We start from the raw sequence: 20,502 nt of genomic DNA, 5'->3' as shown, positions 1-20,502 counted from the left end.
ATCAATATCCCAAGATGGCTACAGATCTGATGGAAATCCCAGGCAGAACTGATTTCACCTGGGACACTGAGTGCCATCGAGATCTACTTAATGAGAGACAGTCAGTCGTTATCGCTTCTGGGACACTACATTCTAGACTGAAGTCAAACAATGCCAAACACTTCAAAAATGAGAAACTGGAACATATTTCAAGACTGTGCTCCTACTCTTCTGACTGGAAACAGAATGTACAGATTTACCCCTAAGGGGATTTTTATTAGTGTGTGGTGCTGCAGTTGTTCTTGACACTCGCGTGTCGAGCAGGTACATCTTATATAACCGCAATGCCCTTGAGTCAAGCCCAGGCAAGGCATGTATGAGGTGGGGACCAGCTTCATTGTGTAAGCTGATAGAACCAAAACATTTTTTTGGGGGGGTACACAACACTAAAAAACACATGAATTGCACTATAACAGTGACTTACGGTGCCCACAAACTGTTAGGGCCTACATAAAGCTGTCCCAACAGCAGAGCTTTCTTTTCAACACCATGGAATGAATCCTTACACCGCTACACCTAGCTATCAGCGGAGCCTTGTCTGGCAGCGAAAAAGTTCATTCAGCCTCATTTATTGCTTTTGAAAAAAACATAGCTGACAGGGCTGACTTGCTTACACAAATGTGGTTTCTACAGATAATTGAGATGTACATAGTACATACTATGGCATAAGGGAAAGATGAGTGGATAAGAGGCCATCAGTAATTTCGATTAAGACATTAATGAGTGAGCTAAGATGGATGTAATCAATATAACTATTTAATCAGCACTTTTCTACTGTATTGCAACAGAATTCAGAACATGGGCTGTTCTTACAGTATTATCCCTGTACACCAAGTCACGACCGTAGGATAAATAAAGGGGGCATATAAGCAGACAATGAAAGCTCTTACAATATTCAATGATTACATTTCTCTAAAACAGGTTATAGGCTACATGTGCACCACCAAATCAGAACAGTAGGCTAAGTTATGAGGGGAAAGGGACAAAATTATTAGGGTGAGGCACATGGGCTACTACCCGCTACTACTACACAACACATACCTATTACTATCTTAGGTACAATATACATATCTCCCTGGCATATTACATAATTTATGTAGCAGCATACAATACATTTTTGGACTCCCCTTGTTGTGCTGTAATCACTTTACCAGGAAGGTGGAAGGTGGTCCATATTGTGGGCAAACTTTGTCAAAGTCTGGCATTCTTTGGATTTACGGTGCTTTCAAGAGAACTGAAGAAAAAAAACACGGTTGAATCATGACGTCAGTGATCTTCAGGTCAGAGCTCTAGAAAGAGGCCAGAGTTCACGACTTGGAATTCCGAGTTGGATGGCAGTTCAAAACATTTTCCAAGCCGGAGCTAGTTTTTTCCCCCAAGTTCCCAGTTGTCTTGATCTCACTTGAAGTCTGAGAATTCCCAGTTGTTTTGAACGTGGCAGAAGTCATGCTGGTTTGACAGAATGGCCAATGTATTCAATCTCTTCTGGCCCATGGTGTTGCATGTGAATGTTTATCATTTTTAAGATTGGAAAAGAGACCCTTAAAACCGGACTTGGATCACACACCCTCTCCACTGAATAGCAGGCTAGTGATTGCTTTGCAACACTTGCAGTTAGCCACTGATTCCTTCCGAACCACTCAATTTCCAACTTGTTGTGTAATGTTTATGTCCAATGGCCGATGAGCACCGATACGTTTCATCTATAATTTCTCTTCATATGACAAGGGTTGAAAAGGATTTGCCAGGAGATTGTCGACTTGACTCATGATGATAACTGCTTGTCTAGCTTGCTAACTAAGATTTTGAAAGTATGATGTTGACATGATCAGTCCAATTAAATCTAAAGTAGATATATGATTTGACATCATTTTATCTGTGGCCAATGACCTTGAGCCTTCTTGGGATGGGCACTTCTAACGTAAATCTATAGCAACACCCAAGGGTCTTGAATTTTCAAGCTATTCCCGTAGATTTTGTGGTGATGTTTGAGGACCCATGCCAAATCTTTTCAGTCTCCTGAGGGGGAATAGGTTTTGTTATGCTCTCTTCACGACTGTCTTATGCTTGGACCATGTTAGTTTATTGGTGATGTGGATACCAAGGAACTTGAAGCTCTCAACCTGCTACACTGCAGCCCCGATGAAAATGGGGGTGTGCTCGGTCCTCTTCTTCCTGTAGTCCGCAATCATCTCCTTTGTCTTGATCACATTGAGGGAGAGGTTGTTGTCCTGGTATATCATGGCCAGGTCTCTGACCTCCTCCCTATAAGCTGTCTCGTTGATGTCGGTGATCAGGCCTTCCACTATTGTGTCATCTGCAAACTTAAAGATGGTGTTGGAGTCGTGCCTGGCCGTGCAGTCATGAGTGAACAGGAAGTACAGGAGGAGACTGAGCACGCACCCCTGAGGGGCCCCTGTGTTGAGGATCAGCGAGGCGGATGGGTTGTTACCTACCCTTACCACCTGGGGGCGGCCCGTCAGGAAGTGCAGGATCCAGTTGCAGAGGGAGGTGTTTTGTCACAGGGTCCTTAGCTTATTGATGAGCTTTGAGGGCACTATGGTGTTGCACGCTGAGCTGTAGTCAATGAATTGCATTCTCCTGTTGGTAGTTTAATCTTACCCGTAGGTAATCGATTGCATTCTCCAAAGATTACACGTTTGCTAGTAGAATGGAAGGAAGTGGTGGTTTATTAGATCGCCTACAAATTCTCAGAAGGCAGCCCACCCTCTGGTCCCTTTTTCTGTGCCTCACGCAAATCACGGGGATCTGGGCCTGTTCCCGTGAAAGCAGTATATCGTTCGCGTCGGGCTCGTCAGACTTGTTAAAGGAAAAAAAGGATTCTGCCAGTCCGTGGTGAGTAATCACAGTCCTGATATCCAGAAGTTATTTTCGGTCATAAGAGACGGTAGCGGCAACATTATGTACAAAATAAGTTTTAAAAATATGTTACAAACAACGCAAATAAACAAACTGTGACGTAGAAGTCCGTCACTGGCCGCGGGCAGCATTTGGTTCTTTAACGCACACACATATTCATCACTCCTCCCTGCGCCATTATACCATAAGTTAACAATGTGGGTCGACACACAATTTAACTTCTGTCTTGGTGCATGCATTTTATACTTATCAATGTTGTGGATGAGCGCATTGTTTGTTTGTTCTGTTCCTCTCTCTCCATCTCTGTAGCTTCTAGGTATGCTGGAAAAGGACCCGAGCTAAGGGAATTGGGTTGGCTTTATAGTGCCTGTCCCAAATGGCTCATTAATGCATATGGGCATATTGAAAGATATTGTCAGTAATGATGTAATGTTGTAAATGTTATGTTGTGATATTGTTTAAAACCGTGTTGCAATGTATATCCTTTAGTATGTTTAGTTCATGGAAAATGTAGGTTTGTATTGTTAATTGATTAATTAATTAGGGTTAATTGTTCTGAGGGGAGGGGCTAGCCCTACAAAAGGAGCCTCTCTCCAGTCTCTAAGGGGGATTTTTTGGATTGAGCTGTGGATGGGGCAGCATTGTTGTTAAGCTGTCCCATAAGGTAGACGTTGATGGCAGTACTGTTGTTTTCTGTTCCGGAATCACTTGTAAATAAACACCTTTGCACAGAAGAACTTTTGCGGTTCCGCCATCTTTTTATTTTTATAGAGGTTAGGTTATCCAGTTTAGCCATCTGGCCTACTCTACGTGACACAAACAAAAAACACAATCGGTTGGGGACATGTAAAACATCTGCCTTCTTCTCCGGCACCATTTTTACTGATAAATGGGAAAAGTTCTTAAAAACAATGTTGTAACAAGTAGAGCAACAGGCAGAGGTGACCATTCTTTTCGAACGTTTGATAAAAAGCCCCAAAATGTACTCTTTTAGGCTTACTTGGTCTCAGTATGGCTGGGCATGTCTGAATATGGCAATTGTTTTGGCAAAGAAGGACCAAAGTGGGATAGGCCTCGCAGTAAAATAAATGCAGCAACAGCTGGAAACTCTCACCACATTATTCCACATAGCAGAGGAAACACTGAACCAATCAGACTGGTAATCAAAGTTTTCCTCCATTCTGGTCCACATCCCAAAGGGAAATGGAGACAGGTTTTGCCAGGAGGTAAAACATTAATGAAAGCTGTTGAGAGTGGGGTGGAGACGCAATACAACAATAACACACACTGTAAACACACCATCTCTGTGGTTTACTCACTAACAGCAAGGCATTGGAAGATGTGTTTATATCTGTAGTGTGGTGTAGGCCAAGTCTGCAAAATGACCAACTTTCTCAAATTACTAAGTAAATGGGTATACAGTCGCTATTTGGCACACCCACCATGAAAAAAAATATCTGACAACAAATATTTTTTCTGTAAAGTGTGTATTTAGCCTCAGTATAGGTCATAAATTAAGACTTTTTGTTTGCATGATGTAAACTTTGATAAATAATGCATCGCAAACATCTCAACCAGCCGGCTGAGTTGCCCAATTAGAGTAAACAAATGTTGTATTGGAATTTGCTTTAAATCATCTCAAATATGACACATTCATTTACATTGTCTGCTTCATGTAGGCCTAGTAAATGAGGACAAACTTCAAATAATAAAATTATACTTTTCTGTCAAAATATAAATATTAGAAAGCATGTAAATTAATGTGTTTACATTTTATATGCTTAGAATACCAATAAAATGACATGTACTGAACAATATTCTGAAACATATTGAAGATAACAGGCAGACAATGCTTAATGTTATGGATTTGAAAGGAATTGTGTATTTGCACAAACAAGATCTAATTACAACATTTCTCCATTTTCACTAGATTTAACACAAAGCTGCAATATGTACGTTTTTGAGCGACCCGACCAAATTCACATATAAATATAATTTATAGATCTGTCCATCTCATTGAAAGCAAGTCTAAGACACTGTACATCTGTTCTATGTGCCTAATTTCTATGCTTCCTGTTCTTTATGTTTCGTTTTTTAAGCCTTTTACTTCTGATTTTACACACCAGCTTCACAGAGCTGAAAAAATATATATTTTTGGTTATGGAAAATGTATTTTACAGCGGTTTAGATGGTACAATGATTCCCTACTCTATATTCACTTGTTTTGTCACAAACTGAAATTAGGCGAATTTAGAATTTTTGCAACCAAGAAATGGTGTAGCAATTTCTGCATAGTGGACCTTTAACTAGGAAAGTGAGTTAAGAACAAATTCTTATTTTCAATGACGGCCTAGGAACAGTGGGTTGCCTTGTTCAGGGGCAGAACGACAGATTTGTACCTTGTCAGCTCGGGGATTCGATCCTGCAACCTTTCGGTTACTAATCCAACGCTAGTTCCACTAGGCTGCCTAATATATATATATATATATATATATATATATATAGAAATGTGTCATTTAATTTAAAAATGTAAAAAGAGCTGCCTGATAAATACTTGGTGGTAGCACCTTTGGCAGCCATTACAGACAGCTGTGAATCATTTTGAATTCGATTCTACCAACCTTTACTCTCTTAGGGCAACATTTGTTTTAGTAAACATTGCTCAAGCTCAGTACATTTGGTTCGGAATCATTCATGAGCAGCAATATTCAAATATTCTCTTCAGTTTTTAAGCAGATTGAAGTCGGGGCTGAGACTGGACCATTCAGGAACACTATGAGAACACAGATGGCAGGAATGAATTAATGTTGGCAAATATTGAGTGCCTATTACTGTACAATTAGGATACTTATTAATACGAAGAAGAAGAAGAAAAAAATCCCAATGTAGGGCATGCCATTTGAGAGCTTTAAATATACATACTGTATGTTCAAAAGTTACTCTGCATGCACAACACATGGTGAAACTATGAACCCTTATTAACGTCGAAATATAAAACGCTCGTGCAGGGTATTCGACTCACCTGGTTTCAAGTTGCTCTGAAAATAGAATATAACCATTATAAAACACCCCAAGCACATCGCAAGAACCATCCGATTAACTTTGGGTTTTCTCATCCTGAATCTTAAGGAACGACAAAGCCGACCCAAATCCGTTTGTAATTCATGCGAAAAAAATGACCGTTCCACGCTCAAGTAATGTTAGGGATTTGGACATTCGAGAACATTGCCCGGGTACATATAGAACAGCCTCTTCTTCAAATAAAACTGCTGGTTGTTACTTGTGCAATTCGTCATGTTGATGTACATCCACGCATGTTCTGCGCCGTTGAAAAGTTGCAACTGTTCAACCACAAAAGGAGCGACACTTTACGGTATGTGAAGCCAGCAAATAATGAGTTGCAGACACAACTGGCCAGGGGAAAAACACACATGTATTTTTATGATGAAGGGTTTTATATGCCCGTTGAAGCTTCTTTCCAAACGTTTGTTTTTTTGTTAACTCTTTACTTTCCAGAAACATGGCTGGCACGTGGCATGGGGTGAATCATATGCAACATGAGCAGAAATAACAAATCCAAGTCCATAAAGCCATTTTGTGGGGGAAAATTAATTCAGATTGGGTGCACCCCTGCCCAGTCATGTGAAATCCATAGATTAGGGCCTAATGAATTTATATAAATGGACTGATTTTCTTATATGAACTGTAACTCAGTAAAATCTTTTAAATTGTTGCATGTTGCGTTTATATTTTTGTTCAATATACATACACCCACAAGAGTTTAGTTGGTGAAATTGGGAAAGAAATATGATGTATATTCAGTGAACCAATGCAAATTAATTCCTGGTATAAAATGAATGACTACAGTGATATTTGAATAGGCCTGGGTTTATTTTTTCTGCAGCTAGATACTAATGATCTAGCACCTATTGCACGCAAGCTACATAAGCAAGTAGGGTAATTACAGTGTAGACATTGTTACATATACGCAGGTAAAAATCAGTTCTGGGCCATATACCACCGTTCAATACTACAGTGATATTTGAAATCAAATGTTATGTCACATGTGCCGAATACAACACGTGTACACCTTACAGTGAAATGCTTACTTACAGGTCAAGAAAGTATTTACTAAATAAACTGAAGTAAAACAAATAAAAATAAAAATTATTAATGAACAACAATAAAATAACAGTAACGAGGCTATATACAGTGGGGCAAAAAAGTATTTAGTCAACCACCAATTGTGCAAGTTCTCCCACTTAAAAAGATGAGAGAGGCCTGTAATTTTCATCATAGGTACACTTCAACTATGACAGACAAAAAAAGAGAAAGAAAATCCAGAAAATCACATTGTAGGATTTTTTATGAATTTATTTGCAAATTATGGTGGACATTTGGGAAAACACTGCTGTGAGGAACTTAAGGGAAAGTGTAATTGTAATGGGAGAGATTATTAAATACAAGGTTACATTTCTTAACCAATAAACATGGTTGGTGGGAGGACAGAGTAATGAAGCCATGATAGATTCTCAAAAAACTGTAAACTGTTCTCGCTCCACAATCAATAATCCGTTTGGCTATTTAAAACTAAACAAGACTTATGAAATAAAAGCAAAACCACACCATACTGTACAGTATGTGCTTTAAAAAGTAATGCGCTTGTTCATTTGGACTACCCTTCGTGTAGCTTTCCCTCACAGAATTTCAATGATTTGACTGTTATAGACACTAAACATCACATAGTTGGAGCATACAAACGTTTCTAACATATATTTTACCTTTGCCCTGCCTCTAAAGTCGACCTGTTACATAACACAAGAGAGACAAAAAAAATGATAAGTGGCTTCGATATTTGACATTTTTGTTCTTGAGAATGTAAATCTCAAACATTGTTTTGGATATTGGCATGATAGACTAGCAAGCCAGGGCAGTGTCTGCATTCCACCGTAATACTTATTGTCAGTGCTTCATTCTGCTGTGTCAGACCACATCTGTCAGAGAACTGGAAGTGGCGGGAGAGCAGGGACGAGGAGAAAAGACAACTGCAAACCAGTTTCAGATACACAGAGAAAAAAAGACGTCAATCATTAATACTGTTTTTGCCATCTTTACTGCAGAGCAAGCAGTATTTTAGTGATCATCTCAGAGTCAGCTACAACATCCCTTTTAGAGAGGATTTGGGCATGAAATATGAGTTTGCTAATTGGGGGACATTGACTAGCACTGGCCTTTGGTTACAAAATTGTAATTTTAGCAGTTGGTAGCAGTGGCTAGTTTAACTAAACCAAAGCATGCATTGCACTCTCTCTTTGTCCATAGACATTTCACGTATGGCCCAATCATCCTTATAACCCTGCAAGCTTGTATTTGAAAACGAAGGCCATGATGGTAAGGTGTAACTGTCACTCAAATTACAAGAAGGACAGCATCTGCTGTGGCAATAGTAGGGCAAAGGAGAAAATTACAGCAAAGTGACACACACACACACAGAGAGAGAGAAAGACCCAGAGAGAGAGCGCGCTCCCTGGCATGGTCTCTCGCTCTGTGCTTGACACAGATCTGAGGCTGAGCACCCTTGTGATATTGTCGGGACGTAAGAGCTCACTCTCTCCCCTCCCTTCTTCCCTCCCCACCTCCTCCTCCTCTAAAAAATGACACTCTGTCCCAGGAATCATTGCAAACACATTTTTGTCCAGATGAGGTGAAGGGTCCATTTGTTTATGGGTAACATGTTCCCAGACAGTACAACAAACTGAGTGAATGGCTCCACATAAAATGGGTAAATAAAAACAAACTCAGTAGGATTACAAATATGGGGATGGTTTGGTCTCTATGCAAAGAATTGTTCAGCTCTTCGTGGACACCAGGGACTAGTGAAACTGTACTGTCCCCTACTGGACAACAATGAAAAAACGGTGAAATGTTGAGATGACAGAAGACATACAGAAAACAAGAGGAGAAACAATGATTCTCCTTGTTCATACTTCCAAGTTTGAACTGAATTGTTACTCCTTTTACGTCTGTACTTATCTGCTATTAGTCATCTAACACGCATATAGAATGGTCGGTAGAATGGTCGGTAGAATGGTCCCACTTTAAAGCTGTAATGTGTAACTTTTTGGGCCACCCAACCAAATTAACTTAGAAACCGGAATTATAGATCTGTCACTCATTGAATGCAAGTCTAAAGAAATCAGTAGATCTGCGCTATTTCTATGATTCCCGGCTTTGTACACCAGCTTCAAACAAATGAAAATATTTTTGGTTACTGAAAAGACATTTCACAGCGGTTTGCACAATGATTCTCTACGCATTGCTTGTTTTGTCACAAACTGAAATTAGGCAAACTATTAGAATTTGATCAACCAGGAAATGGCAGAGCGATTTATGAATATTGCTCTTTTAAACTAGCGTATAAATGCATCTTATAAAGACTCAAGGAAGCCTTCGTAAGATCTTTATTAGGCCTATATAAAATGCATCACTCTATATAGCACCTTGACTTTTCATGAGCAAGTTTGATCATTCAAAGCACCAGCAGAGGACATACCACGCACCCTGCCATTGTTCGAACCATAGAGAGAATCATAGGAAGAGGTACATTACGCAGAAATAAGAAATGATCACTCCACTCATACTAGATATAAACTCAGCAAAAAAATAAATGTCCTTCCGCTGTCAACTGCGTTTATTTTCAGCAAACCTAACATGTGTAAATATGTGTATGAACATAACAAGATTCAACAACTGAGACATAAACTGAAAAAGTTCCACAGACATGTGGACACAAAGGGCGTGTCAAAATCAAAGTCTCCTCCTCATGGACTGCACCAGATTTGCCAGTTCTTGCTGTGAGATGTTACCCCACTCATCCACCAAGGCACCTGCAAGTTCCCAGACATTTCTAGGGGGAATGGCCGCGCCCTCACCCTCCAATCCAACAGGTCCCAGATGTGCTCAATGGGATTGAGATCCGGGCTCTTTGCTGGCCATAGCAGAACACTGACATTCCTGTCTTACAGGAAATCACGCACAGAACGAGCAGTATGGCTGGTGGCATTGTCATGCTGGAGGTTCATGTCAGGATGAGCCTGAAGGAAGGGTACCACATGAGGGAGGTGTTGTCTTCCCTGTAACTCACAGCGTTGAGATTGCCTGCAATGACAACAAGCTCAGTCCGATGATGCTGACACACCGCACTAGACCATGACGGACCCTCCACCTCCAAACCGCTCCCGCTCCAGAGGCCTCCGAGTAACGCTCATTCCTTCAACGATAAACGCGAATCTGACCATCACCCCTGGTGAGACAAAACCGTGACTCATCAGTGAAGAGCACTTTTTGCCAGTCCTGTCTGGTCCAGCGACAGTGGGTTTGTGCCCATAGACAACATTGTTGCCAGGGATATCTGGTGAGGACCTGTTTTACAACAGGCCTACAAGCCCTCAGTCCAGCCTTTCTCAGCCTATTGCGGACAGTCTGAGCACTGATGGAGTGATTGTGAGTTCCTGGTGTAGCTCGGGCAGTTGTTGCCATCCTGCACCTGTCCCGCAGGTGTGATGTTCGGATTTACCGATCCTGTGCAGGTGTTGTTTCACGTGGTCTGCCACTGCGAGGATGATCAGCTGTCCGTCCCGTAGCGCCGTCTTAGGCATCTCACAGTACAGACATTGCAATTTATTGCCCTGGTCACATCTGCAGTCCTCATGCATCCTTGCAGCATGCCTAAGGCATGTTCACACAGATGAGCAGGGACCCTGGCCATCTTTCTTTTGGTGTTTTTCCAGAGTCAGTAGAAAGGCCTCTTTACTGTCCTAAGTTTTCATAACTGTGACCTTAATTGCCTACCGTTTGTAAGCTGTTAGTGTCTTAACATGCACCTGTGGAACGGTCGTTCATTAATTGTTTATGGGTCATTGAACAAGCATTGGAAACAGTGTTTAAACCCTTTACAATGAAGTTATTTGGATTTTTACTAATTATCTTTGAAAGACAGACAGGGTCCTGAAAAAGGGACGTTTCTTTTTTTTGCTGAGTTTAGTTCCTGAGTCACTGATGCAGGATGAGTCGGTGACAGCTCAAGGAAGTCTAAAAACATTTAGTTCGACTTGTAATAAACCAAACCGCATTACCTGTTCAGTTTTCAATGCAAAGTACTAAGCATACTGTATATGTCCATTGAATGTAATCAAGTTAATGACTGATGATTGTTTGAGTCTAAGATGAACAAAAACCTGTACTTATAGTCGAACATGTTTCAACACAAGACTCCATTACAACAGAGGTGGTTAGGGTAATTATTTGCAGTGAGGCAGGAATAACATGACTTGTCATTGTGAGTCACAGAAGTTGTTGGCTGTTCTCTGGTAACAATCACAGAGCACGTAAAGTTCGAGGTCACTCTATCTAGCCCGCCTTGGCTACATTTCCTTCTGTACCATAAAGGTATTCGAGAAAATCGATATGAGACCAAATGTTGTGGTTTTGGGGTCTTTGTACAGTATGTTTGCAATCCTTGACAACTTAATTCTCAGTGAGAGGAAAAGGCCTTGTTCTTTATAATTATGGGCCCTAATCTCAAAAATATAGAACAGGACTAGAAAAGTTCACTTACGAATTTATTCAACCCCTTTGGACTATTCAGGTATGTTGCCACAGATTTCTAGTAACTGACATGAATTACTCCACCTTAAATAAACTCTGGGAACACGTTGATTAACAGAGATGGAGCTCTGTTTGTTTGAAAAGCTCTCAATGATAGACAAAATAATTTAATCATATCTCCGGTAGATTGCTTTTCAATTCAACTGAGGGACTATAAAGCTAATTAAAATTCTTAGACCAGAGTTGCCATGGCAGCATGTGCAGGTGACACCGTTTACACACCCAAGCGAAAGACAGAACCACTAAACCCAACAAAAGCTTCACACCAGTCCAGGCTCTTTTGATCATGACCGCCACTAACTGGATGAATAGGCCATAGCAATTGATACACAAATCTGAACGGAAATACCCCATTATACATTTTTCAAAACATCCTTGTCTGATATATAGGGAAATGAATGGGAGCCCACTTCAACGTGGTTTGATCGACTGTGGACGACGAATGAAGAGGATTAAAATAATCTCATCACTATGAAAACCACACACCCACTTTGTACTGAAAAACAGTTCTCAGCAAACAGAATATTGGTTTTCCTAAAGATATACCTAAGTTCAAATGTTTCAATATAATATAATTTCTGAAATGTACAAGTTCAAGAATACAGGTTGAAGGACAATTGGGACAATATACAAATGTCCCCTCCCAATGGTTTATGATATGCAAGTAATGAAATGCTGATATAGTCTAGTCACAGATCTGTTTGTGCCAGGACAAACCTGGTCTGAGTGGAAGCCACATTGCTGGTCCTTTCCAGTAAGGAGGAAACGCCATAGCACACTGATAAGACTTTTTACACACCTGATTCCCGGTTATGAACTCTGATCTTATCTCAGGAAACTAAGGTTGCTAAGGAACGCCCAAACACCCGATATTTCCTTAGGTACTTTCCTGTAAACCGGACATGCTCTTTTTGCATGCACAAGATTACCCCATCAACCACTAGGCAACCACACGGAACAGGTCATTTCATGATGGAAGCTAAAATAAAAGTAACATCTTAAATTTCACTGACACAAACAAAAGAGTCAAGACGATAGTTTGCATGTTGACATTGTCTTTCTAGACTTTAATAAAAGTGATCTAGGAAAACAGTGATACCAGTGAAGCAGTCATTTATTCATTTTGACCAGTGTCACTGCTCAACAGTAGGCAGAAAATAACTCTTAAATACTGTCCTCTACCAGATTGGATACATATTACATACAACGCAGAGGCAGACAAAACAGCAAGATCAAACTGATACAAGAAGCATTTATTTCATTATCCACTGAACTTTTAAAGTGTGTGTGTCAAATATATACAATAAATCACTACAATTCATGTTTTATGTATTCAGTCAGGACAGAGATTTGAATGATTTGAATAATGGTTCAGAGGTTCTTTCTTTTGACTTCTCCTACATGCACCTTTTTGGTTAACAGTTTGGTAGAAGTTGGAACTGGGAGTTGCCTTTAAATCTAAAGTCGACGATCCCGATGTGGAGAAACGGCAAGTTCGACACCATGAGAAATACTGATATTTAAAAAAATCCATTGCCCCACATTAAACTTGATTTCAATTTTCCATTTCTGAGATATCGGACAATATACACTTCTGATGAGAAATAATGCCTGGAATGTTGATGGCTTGCCAGAGAAGAAAATAAACACATCTTAGGACATAGTAGTCAACTTCCACCGAGTAAAAATGATCAGGCATTTCCACCACACTGGATCAGAGAATTATTGTATCCATTCACCTGTTAACATACTACAGGAGTCATTATACGCAAGTGTGTGTGTGTGTGTGTGTGTGTGTGTGTGTGTGTGTGTGTGTGTGTGTGTGTGTGTGTGTGTATATATATATATATATATATGTGTGTGCGGGTGTTTAAGTTTGGACGAAGGGTTCGGTTCACCCCTGGTGTCTTTGGACAGAGGGACATCAGTTCTAGCCCACCACAGTGATTGGGTTAAGGGCCAGCACGTCAAACAGCACTCACCCATCCCTAGAGAGGGGTGGTGCACCTCTGAGGAAGACACACACAGGGTGCATTGTGAAAGCAGCAGAGTAACCCCGCTATCTAGCAGGCTGTCCCTTAGATAGTTAATCACCTCATATTATGTCTTTTATGTCCACACTACAGGCCCCCTCAGAGCATTTATTGGCTCAATCTTTCAGACAGTAGTATACTGACCCACTGTTTCCCCACCCTTATTCCCAAATGTGTGGTTTCATCCGTTCAGACTCCCCCCCACCCCACCTTATTGGTTTTTCCTGAGAAGAGATTGGTCTTGGGTATAGAATTTGAGGGGGGCAGGTTGGCGCAGAGCTACGAGGTGAGAGATCTAAGATGGAGAACAGGACAGCCCGTTAAACAAGCAGGGTTTAACCTCAGCAGCCCGTCTGGGTGATGTCACCGCCTGAGCTCTTGGTCACCTCCATGGTGGTAAAGATCTGGAAGAAAAGAAGAAGCAGAAAGGACTGTTGAGATCTGCATTATAGCGAGGTGGCACGACTCGTTCGCAATAATTGTTCTTAATGGTCAGAGCCAAGCTCAAACCATAAAGATGGCTAGAGGGTGCGCTTGCAACAAAATATTGATGTCATTAGCCTTGAACATTACGTAGTTACCTATGACAGGGGTTCTCAAAGTGGGGTCGGCGGACAAAGTACTGCAGGGGTCCGCTGCCAGATCTCAATCAATCAATCTATATATATATATATATACAGTGGGGCAAAAAAGTATTTAGTCCGCCACCAATTGTGCAAGTTCTCCCACTTAAAAAGATGAGAGAGGGCTGTAATTTGCTGAAAATAAGTATTTGGTCACCTACAAACAAGCTAGATTTCTGGCTCTCACAGACCTGTAACTTCTTCAAGAGGCTCCTCTGTCCTCCACTCGTTACCTGTATTAATGGCACCTGTTTGAACTTGTTATCAGTATGAAAGACACCTGTCCACAACCTCAAACAGTCACACTCCAAACTCCACTATGGCCAAGACCAAAGAGCTGTCAAAGGACACCAGAAACAAAATTGTAGACCTGCACCAGGCTGGGAAGACTGAATCTGCAATAGGTAAGCAGCTTGGTTTGAAGAAATCAACTGTGGGAGCAATTATTAGGAAATGGAAGACATACAAGACCACTGATAATCTCCCTCGATCTGGGGCTTCACGCAAGATCTCACCCCGTGGGGTTAAAATGATCACAAGAACGGTGAGCAAAAATCCCAGAACCACACGGGGGGACCTAGTGAATGACCTGCAGAGAGCTGGGACCAAAGTAACAAAGCCTACCATCAGTAACACACTACGCCGCCAGGGACTCAAATCCTGCAGTGCCAGACGTGTCCCCCTGCTTAAGCCAGTACATGTCCAGGCCCGTCTGAAGTTTGCTAGAGAGCATGTGGATGATCCAGAAGAAGATTGGGAGAATGTCATATGGTCAGATGAAACCAAAATATAACTTTTTGGTAAAAACTCAACTCGTCGTGTTTGGAGGGCTAAGAATGCTGAGTTGCATCCAAAGAACACCATACCTACTGTGAAGCATGGGGGTGGAAACATCATGCTTTGGGGCTGTTTTTCTGCAAAGGGTCCAGGATGACTGATCCGTTGTGGACAGGTGTCTTTTATACGGATAACAAGTTCAAACAGGTCAAATCAAATCAAATTTATTTATATAGCCCTTCGTACATCAGCTGATATCTCAAAGTGCTGTACAGAAACCCAGCCTAAAACCCCAAACAGCAAGCAATGCCAGGTGTAGAAGCACGGTGGCTAGGAAAAACTCCCTAGAAAGGCCCAAACCTAGGAAGAAACCTAGAGAGGAACCAGGCTATGTGGGGTGGCCAGTCCTCTTCTGGCTGTGTCGGGTGGAAATTATAACAGAACATGGCCAAGATGTTCAAATGTTCATAAATGACCAGCATGGTCGTATAATAATAATAAGGCAGAACAGTTGAAACTGGAGCAGCAGCACGGTCAGATGGACTGGGGTCAGCAAGGAGTCATCATGTCAGGTAGGTGCCATTAATACAGGTAACGAGTAGAGGACAGAGGAGCCTCTTAAAGAAGAAGTTATAGGTCTGTGAGAGCCAGAAATCTTGTTTATAGCTGACCAAATACTTATTTTCCACCATAATTTGCAAATAAATTCATAAAAAAATCCTACAATGTGATTTTCTGGAGAGAAAAAAATTAAGTGAGAACTTGCACAATTGGTGGCTGACTAAATACTTTTTTGCCCCACTGTATGTATGTATGCATATATATATATATATATATATTTTGTTATTGAAAAAAAAAGTACTAAAAGATTAAACAGACTTTGGCCAAGAAATCTGTGAAATAAGTTGAGGGTGTAACACAATGCAATGTAATATTATGAATCTACAATGCATGTTGTTTGGGCCTGGGGGCTCACTGGGTTAACTGAGTATGAAACCACTTTTTTTGCACCATGGAGGGACTTATTATACCTGCCACTATATCTAGATCTATATATACACACACACTTAAAACAACACAATGTATCTCCAAGTCAATCACACTTCTGTGAAATCAAACTGTCCACTTAGGAAGCAACACTGATTGACAAATTTCACATGCTGTTGTGCAAATGGAATAGACAAAAATTATAGGCAATTAGCAAGACACCCCCAGTAAAGGAGTGGTTCTGCAGGTGGTGGCCACAGACCACTTCTCAGTTCCTATGCTTCCTGGCTGATGTTTTGGTCACTTTTGAATGCTGGCGGTGCTTTCACTCTAATGGTAGCATGAGACGGAGTCTACAACCCACACAAGTGGCTCAGGTAGTGCAGCTCATCCAGGATGGCACATCAATGCGAGCTGTGGCAAGAAGGTTTGCTGTGTCTGTCAGCGTAGTGTCCAGAGCATGGAGGCGCTACCAGGAGACAGGCCAGTACATCAGGAGACGTGGAGGAGGCCGTAGGAGGGCAACAACCCAGCAGCAGGACCGCTACCTCCGCCTTTGTGCAAAGAGGAGCACGAGGAGCACTGCCAGAGCCCTGCAAAATGACCTCCAGCAGGCCACAAATGTGCATGTGTCTGCTCAAACGGTCAGAAACAGACTCCATGAGGGCGGTATGAGGGCCCGACGTCCACAGGTGGGGGTTGTGCTTACAGCCCAACACCGTGCAGGACGTTTGGCATTTGCCAGAGAACACCAAGACTGGCAAATTCGCCACTGGCGCCCTGTGCTCTTCACAGATGAAAGCAGGTTCACACTGAGCACATGTGACAGACGTGACAGAGTCTGGAGACGCCGTGGAGAATGTTCTGCTGCCTGCAACATCCTCCAGCATGACCAGTTTGGCCGTGGGTCAGTCATGGTGTGGGGTGGCATATCTTTGGGGAGCCGCACAGCCTTCCATGTGCTCGCCAGAGGTAGCCTGGCTGCAATTAGGTACCGAAATGAGATCCTCAGACCCCTTGTGAGACCATATGCTGGTGCGGTTGGCCCTGGGTTCCTCCTAATGCAAGACAATGCTAGACCTCATGTGGCTGGAGTGTTCCTGCAAGAGGAAGGCATTGATGCTATGGACTGGCCCGCCCGTTCCCCAGACCTGAATCCAATTGAGCACATCCGGGACATCATGTCTCGCTCCATCCACCAACGCCACGTTGCACCAGACTGTCCAGGAGTTGGCAGATGCTTTAGTCCAGGTCTGGGAGGAGATCCCTCAGGAGACCATCCGCCACCTCATCAGGAACATGCCCAGGCATTGTAGGGAGGTCATACAGGCACGTGGAGGCCACACACACTACGGAGCCTCATTTTGACTCGTTTTAAGGACATTACATCAAAGTTGGATCAGCCTGTAGTGTGGTTTTCCACTTTAATTTTGAGTGTGACTCCAAATCCAGACCTCCATGTGTTGATAAATTTGATTCCCATTGATGATGTGTGATTTTGTTGTTAGCACATTCAACTATGTAAAGAAAAAAGTATTTAATAAGAATATTCCATTCATTCAGATCAAGGGTGTGTTATTTTAGTGTTCCCTTTATTTTTTTGAGCACACACTTTTTTTTGGGGGGGGGGGGGGGGGGGGGGGGGGGGGTCTCAGTCGGTAGAGCATAGTGCTTGCAATGCCAATTGTAGTTTGTAGTGAGGGGGGGAGCAACTCAAATGAAATGTGGCCTGCAGCTGGTCTGGGATCAGTCTTACCTCAGCGCAGGTGGGGTGTATGCCAACGGTGTTGTCCAGCTGCTCTTTGGTCAGGCCACATTTCATGGCCACGCCGTAGCCTTGCGTTACCTCTCCCGCATTGGGCCCCAAGTAATGGAACCCGATCACACGGTCCTGCAGGGAGACAGAGAAGGGTGTTACAGGGTCTGATAGATCAAGTGTATCGGTAATGTACTATTTTGTTATGTTAGCCAGACCCTGCAGGGAGGAACTTGTGTTAGTCTTCAACGTGTTGAATTTCTCATACGTGTCAGCTATTCTAGAATAACTTACAGAAACAAGTGACAATGGGTTCGCATTGTCAGGGTGGCAGCCTTTTGTTCCCAGTTTTATTTATTTAACTAGGTAGGCCAGTTGAGAACAAGTTCTCATTTACAATGAGTGTCATTTGTCTGGCTTCCAGACATCCTCTGTTTTCAATGTGAGAAAGTCTGAACTCTATACGGCGAAATAGGTGACAATAATTGCTGTATCTATGAATTAAAACAGGTAGTCAGGTAAGTTTGGAAAGAGGGTGTTCTTACATTGTCCAATTTATTACAGATGATCTTTGAGTAGCACTTGTTGTTGTCCCTGTTGGGGACGGTGAACTCCAGAGGCCAGAAGAGACTGTGGTACACCTACACAGTTAACAAGGACATTAAATGCACATACCGTAATGGAAGAATAACATGCATTTTATTAAGAAGAAAAAAAAAGAAAGTCTGTTAAGTATCAGTTAGAAAAGTTGAAAGAAATGGTAGAAATCATAAGTGAACACAGAAACAGAACTCTGGTTTTCCACTGTCTAATAGCTAGCCATTTTAGCTGGTGTGTCAAAGGCTTTGTTCCAGTGTCCACATTTCAACTGGTATGCTAGCTAAGGTGCATATGTGAGCAGAGCCAAAATGTCAGTTGATATCGGTCCAATATGTATTATTCAGTGCCAGTGGGCTGTGAGTGTGTGTGATGTGGCTGAAGTACCAATCAGGGCCTAAAACGAACTTTGGCTACCAGCCACTGTGGCAGGTAGATATATATATATATATTTTTAATCTACCAGTCACTCAAGATTATTTTAACCAGCCATGGGTGTTCAGGGTGTTCATTTTTGGCCAGGTTACCACTAGGCTGGAAGTGGAGCATGTGTTGCGTCAGTAGCTACCTCCAGGTTGTCTTGGCCGTACAGCTCCATAGCTTTCTCCTCAGACAGCCCACAGGCGCCATACTCCAAAGGGGTGAACACCGTGGTGGGAACATTCACGTAGTCACACTGCACACAAAATTCAACCGCAATTAATAACAATTTACTGTCTGTACCAGGTGGTGTCACATCAGAGGTTCACCAGGCAAAATACCCTACTGTATGATAGAAGCTAGGGAAAATCTGTACATGGTTTCTTCTAGTTTACACATTTTAGGTGGGGCGCAAAGACCCCACCACATAACACCAACGAGGGCCAACATCCATATTTTCTTCTGAAAGAAACAAGCGAATCTCCTCAAAGCAGAGGCACAGAGATAGTACTGCCAGAGGGTCACACTGTCAATCTGCTATGGTCTAGCAATAGAAAATGGCAACTCCTAGGGGGTAAATTGAAGACCTGCTGTCTGACAGTTACCTTGAGCGAGGCGCCCGCGTACAGACGGCGTGCCAGCAGCTTGCCAGCCTGGATAGCCACGGGCGTCAGCTCCCACTTGCCCTCCAGGATGTCTCCGATGGCGTAGATGTGCGGCACGTTGGTCTGCTCCTCGTCGTTCACCGGGATCTTACCATTCCTGGGCAAGGCGGAGAAAGAGTGGAAGCTTAGCGAGGGGAACATGACTGGCGACTCCCATCTGACTAATTTTAGATCCCCATGTAAAGAGACATATATCTTTTTTTATTTTTTATAAAATAACAACAATCACCAAAATATATAACGAAACAGTCCGGGAGAATCTGAAATTCATTCAGATACTATAAGAACACGACAAACCATGGCAAATGTGTAGAATTGCATGAGGTTAACTTTAAAACTGCAAATGTTCTAAGCCCCATGGCAAAAAGGGCTATGCCCACATCACGCCCACCACCTAAACCCCATTTTGATCCTAGAAAAACCGGTGTGCCATTGTATTTGCATAATCTGATATCTGACCATGCAAAACAACTCCGACCAGGTCTAGAGTGTGTTTGGACAGAATGTGTGTGTGCGTCTATACAAGAGAATACTATACCACAATGAACAACTTCTCAAGTCACATTAAAAACGAGTCATTTCTCTGTTATTCATTAGACATCTCGCTTTTGTCAATAATCCCTCCTACACGACACGTAGAGCAACCCCGTAAACGACACGTAGCGCAACTCCGTACACGACACGTAGCGCAACCCCGTACACGACACGTAGCGCAACCCCGTACACGACACGTAGCGCAACCCCGTACACGACACGTAGCGCAACCCCGTACACGACACGTAGCGCAACCCCGTACACGACACGTAGCGCAACCCCGTACACGACACGTAGCGCAACCCCGCACACGACACGTAGCGCAACCCCGCACACGACACGTAGCGCAACCCCGCACACGACACGTAGCGCAACCCCGCACACGACACGTAGCGCAACCCCGTACACGACACGTAGCGCAACCCCGTACACGACACGTAGCGCAACCCCGTACACGACACGTAGCGCAACCCCGTACACGACACGTAGCGCAACCCCGTACACGACACGTAGCGCAACCCCGC

At 42.6% G+C, this 20,502-nt stretch overlaps 2 protein-coding genes across 2 annotated transcripts in view; both read right to left on the bottom strand.

Annotated features, from left to right (window-relative positions):
- LOC109890296 (carbohydrate sulfotransferase 11-like) overlaps positions 1–6,450 on the bottom strand; it is a 38,438-nt gene extending 31,988 nt beyond the window's left edge. The window contains exon 1 of the mRNA XM_020482276.2: positions 5,942–6,450. Within this exon, the coding sequence (XP_020337865.1) occupies positions 5,942–6,035 (94 nt within the window). The 5' untranslated portion in view covers positions 6,036–6,450. The remainder of the gene's footprint in view (positions 1–5,941) is intronic.
- Positions 6,451–12,624: 6,174 nt separating this feature from the next.
- The window catches only part of LOC109891395 (thioredoxin reductase 1, cytoplasmic-like), a 30,071-nt gene continuing 22,193 nt past the window's right edge, over positions 12,625–20,502 (bottom strand). Inside the window, exons 12-16 of the mRNA XM_020483888.2 lie at positions 19,385–19,541; positions 18,928–19,035; positions 18,308–18,403; positions 17,763–17,897; positions 12,625–14,023 (exon numbers count right to left, since the gene is read on the bottom strand). Coding sequence (XP_020339477.1) covers positions 13,961–14,023; positions 17,763–17,897; positions 18,308–18,403; positions 18,928–19,035; positions 19,385–19,541 — 559 coding nt within the window. The 3' untranslated portion in view covers positions 12,625–13,960. The remainder of the gene's footprint in view (positions 14,024–17,762; positions 17,898–18,307; positions 18,404–18,927; positions 19,036–19,384; positions 19,542–20,502) is intronic.

Source organism: Oncorhynchus kisutch, linkage group LG5 (genome assembly GCF_002021735.2).
Source record: "Oncorhynchus kisutch isolate 150728-3 linkage group LG5, Okis_V2, whole genome shotgun sequence".
Taxonomy (NCBI): domain Eukaryota; kingdom Metazoa; phylum Chordata; class Actinopteri; order Salmoniformes; family Salmonidae; genus Oncorhynchus; species Oncorhynchus kisutch.
This window is presented reverse-complemented; position numbering and strand designations above follow the sequence as displayed.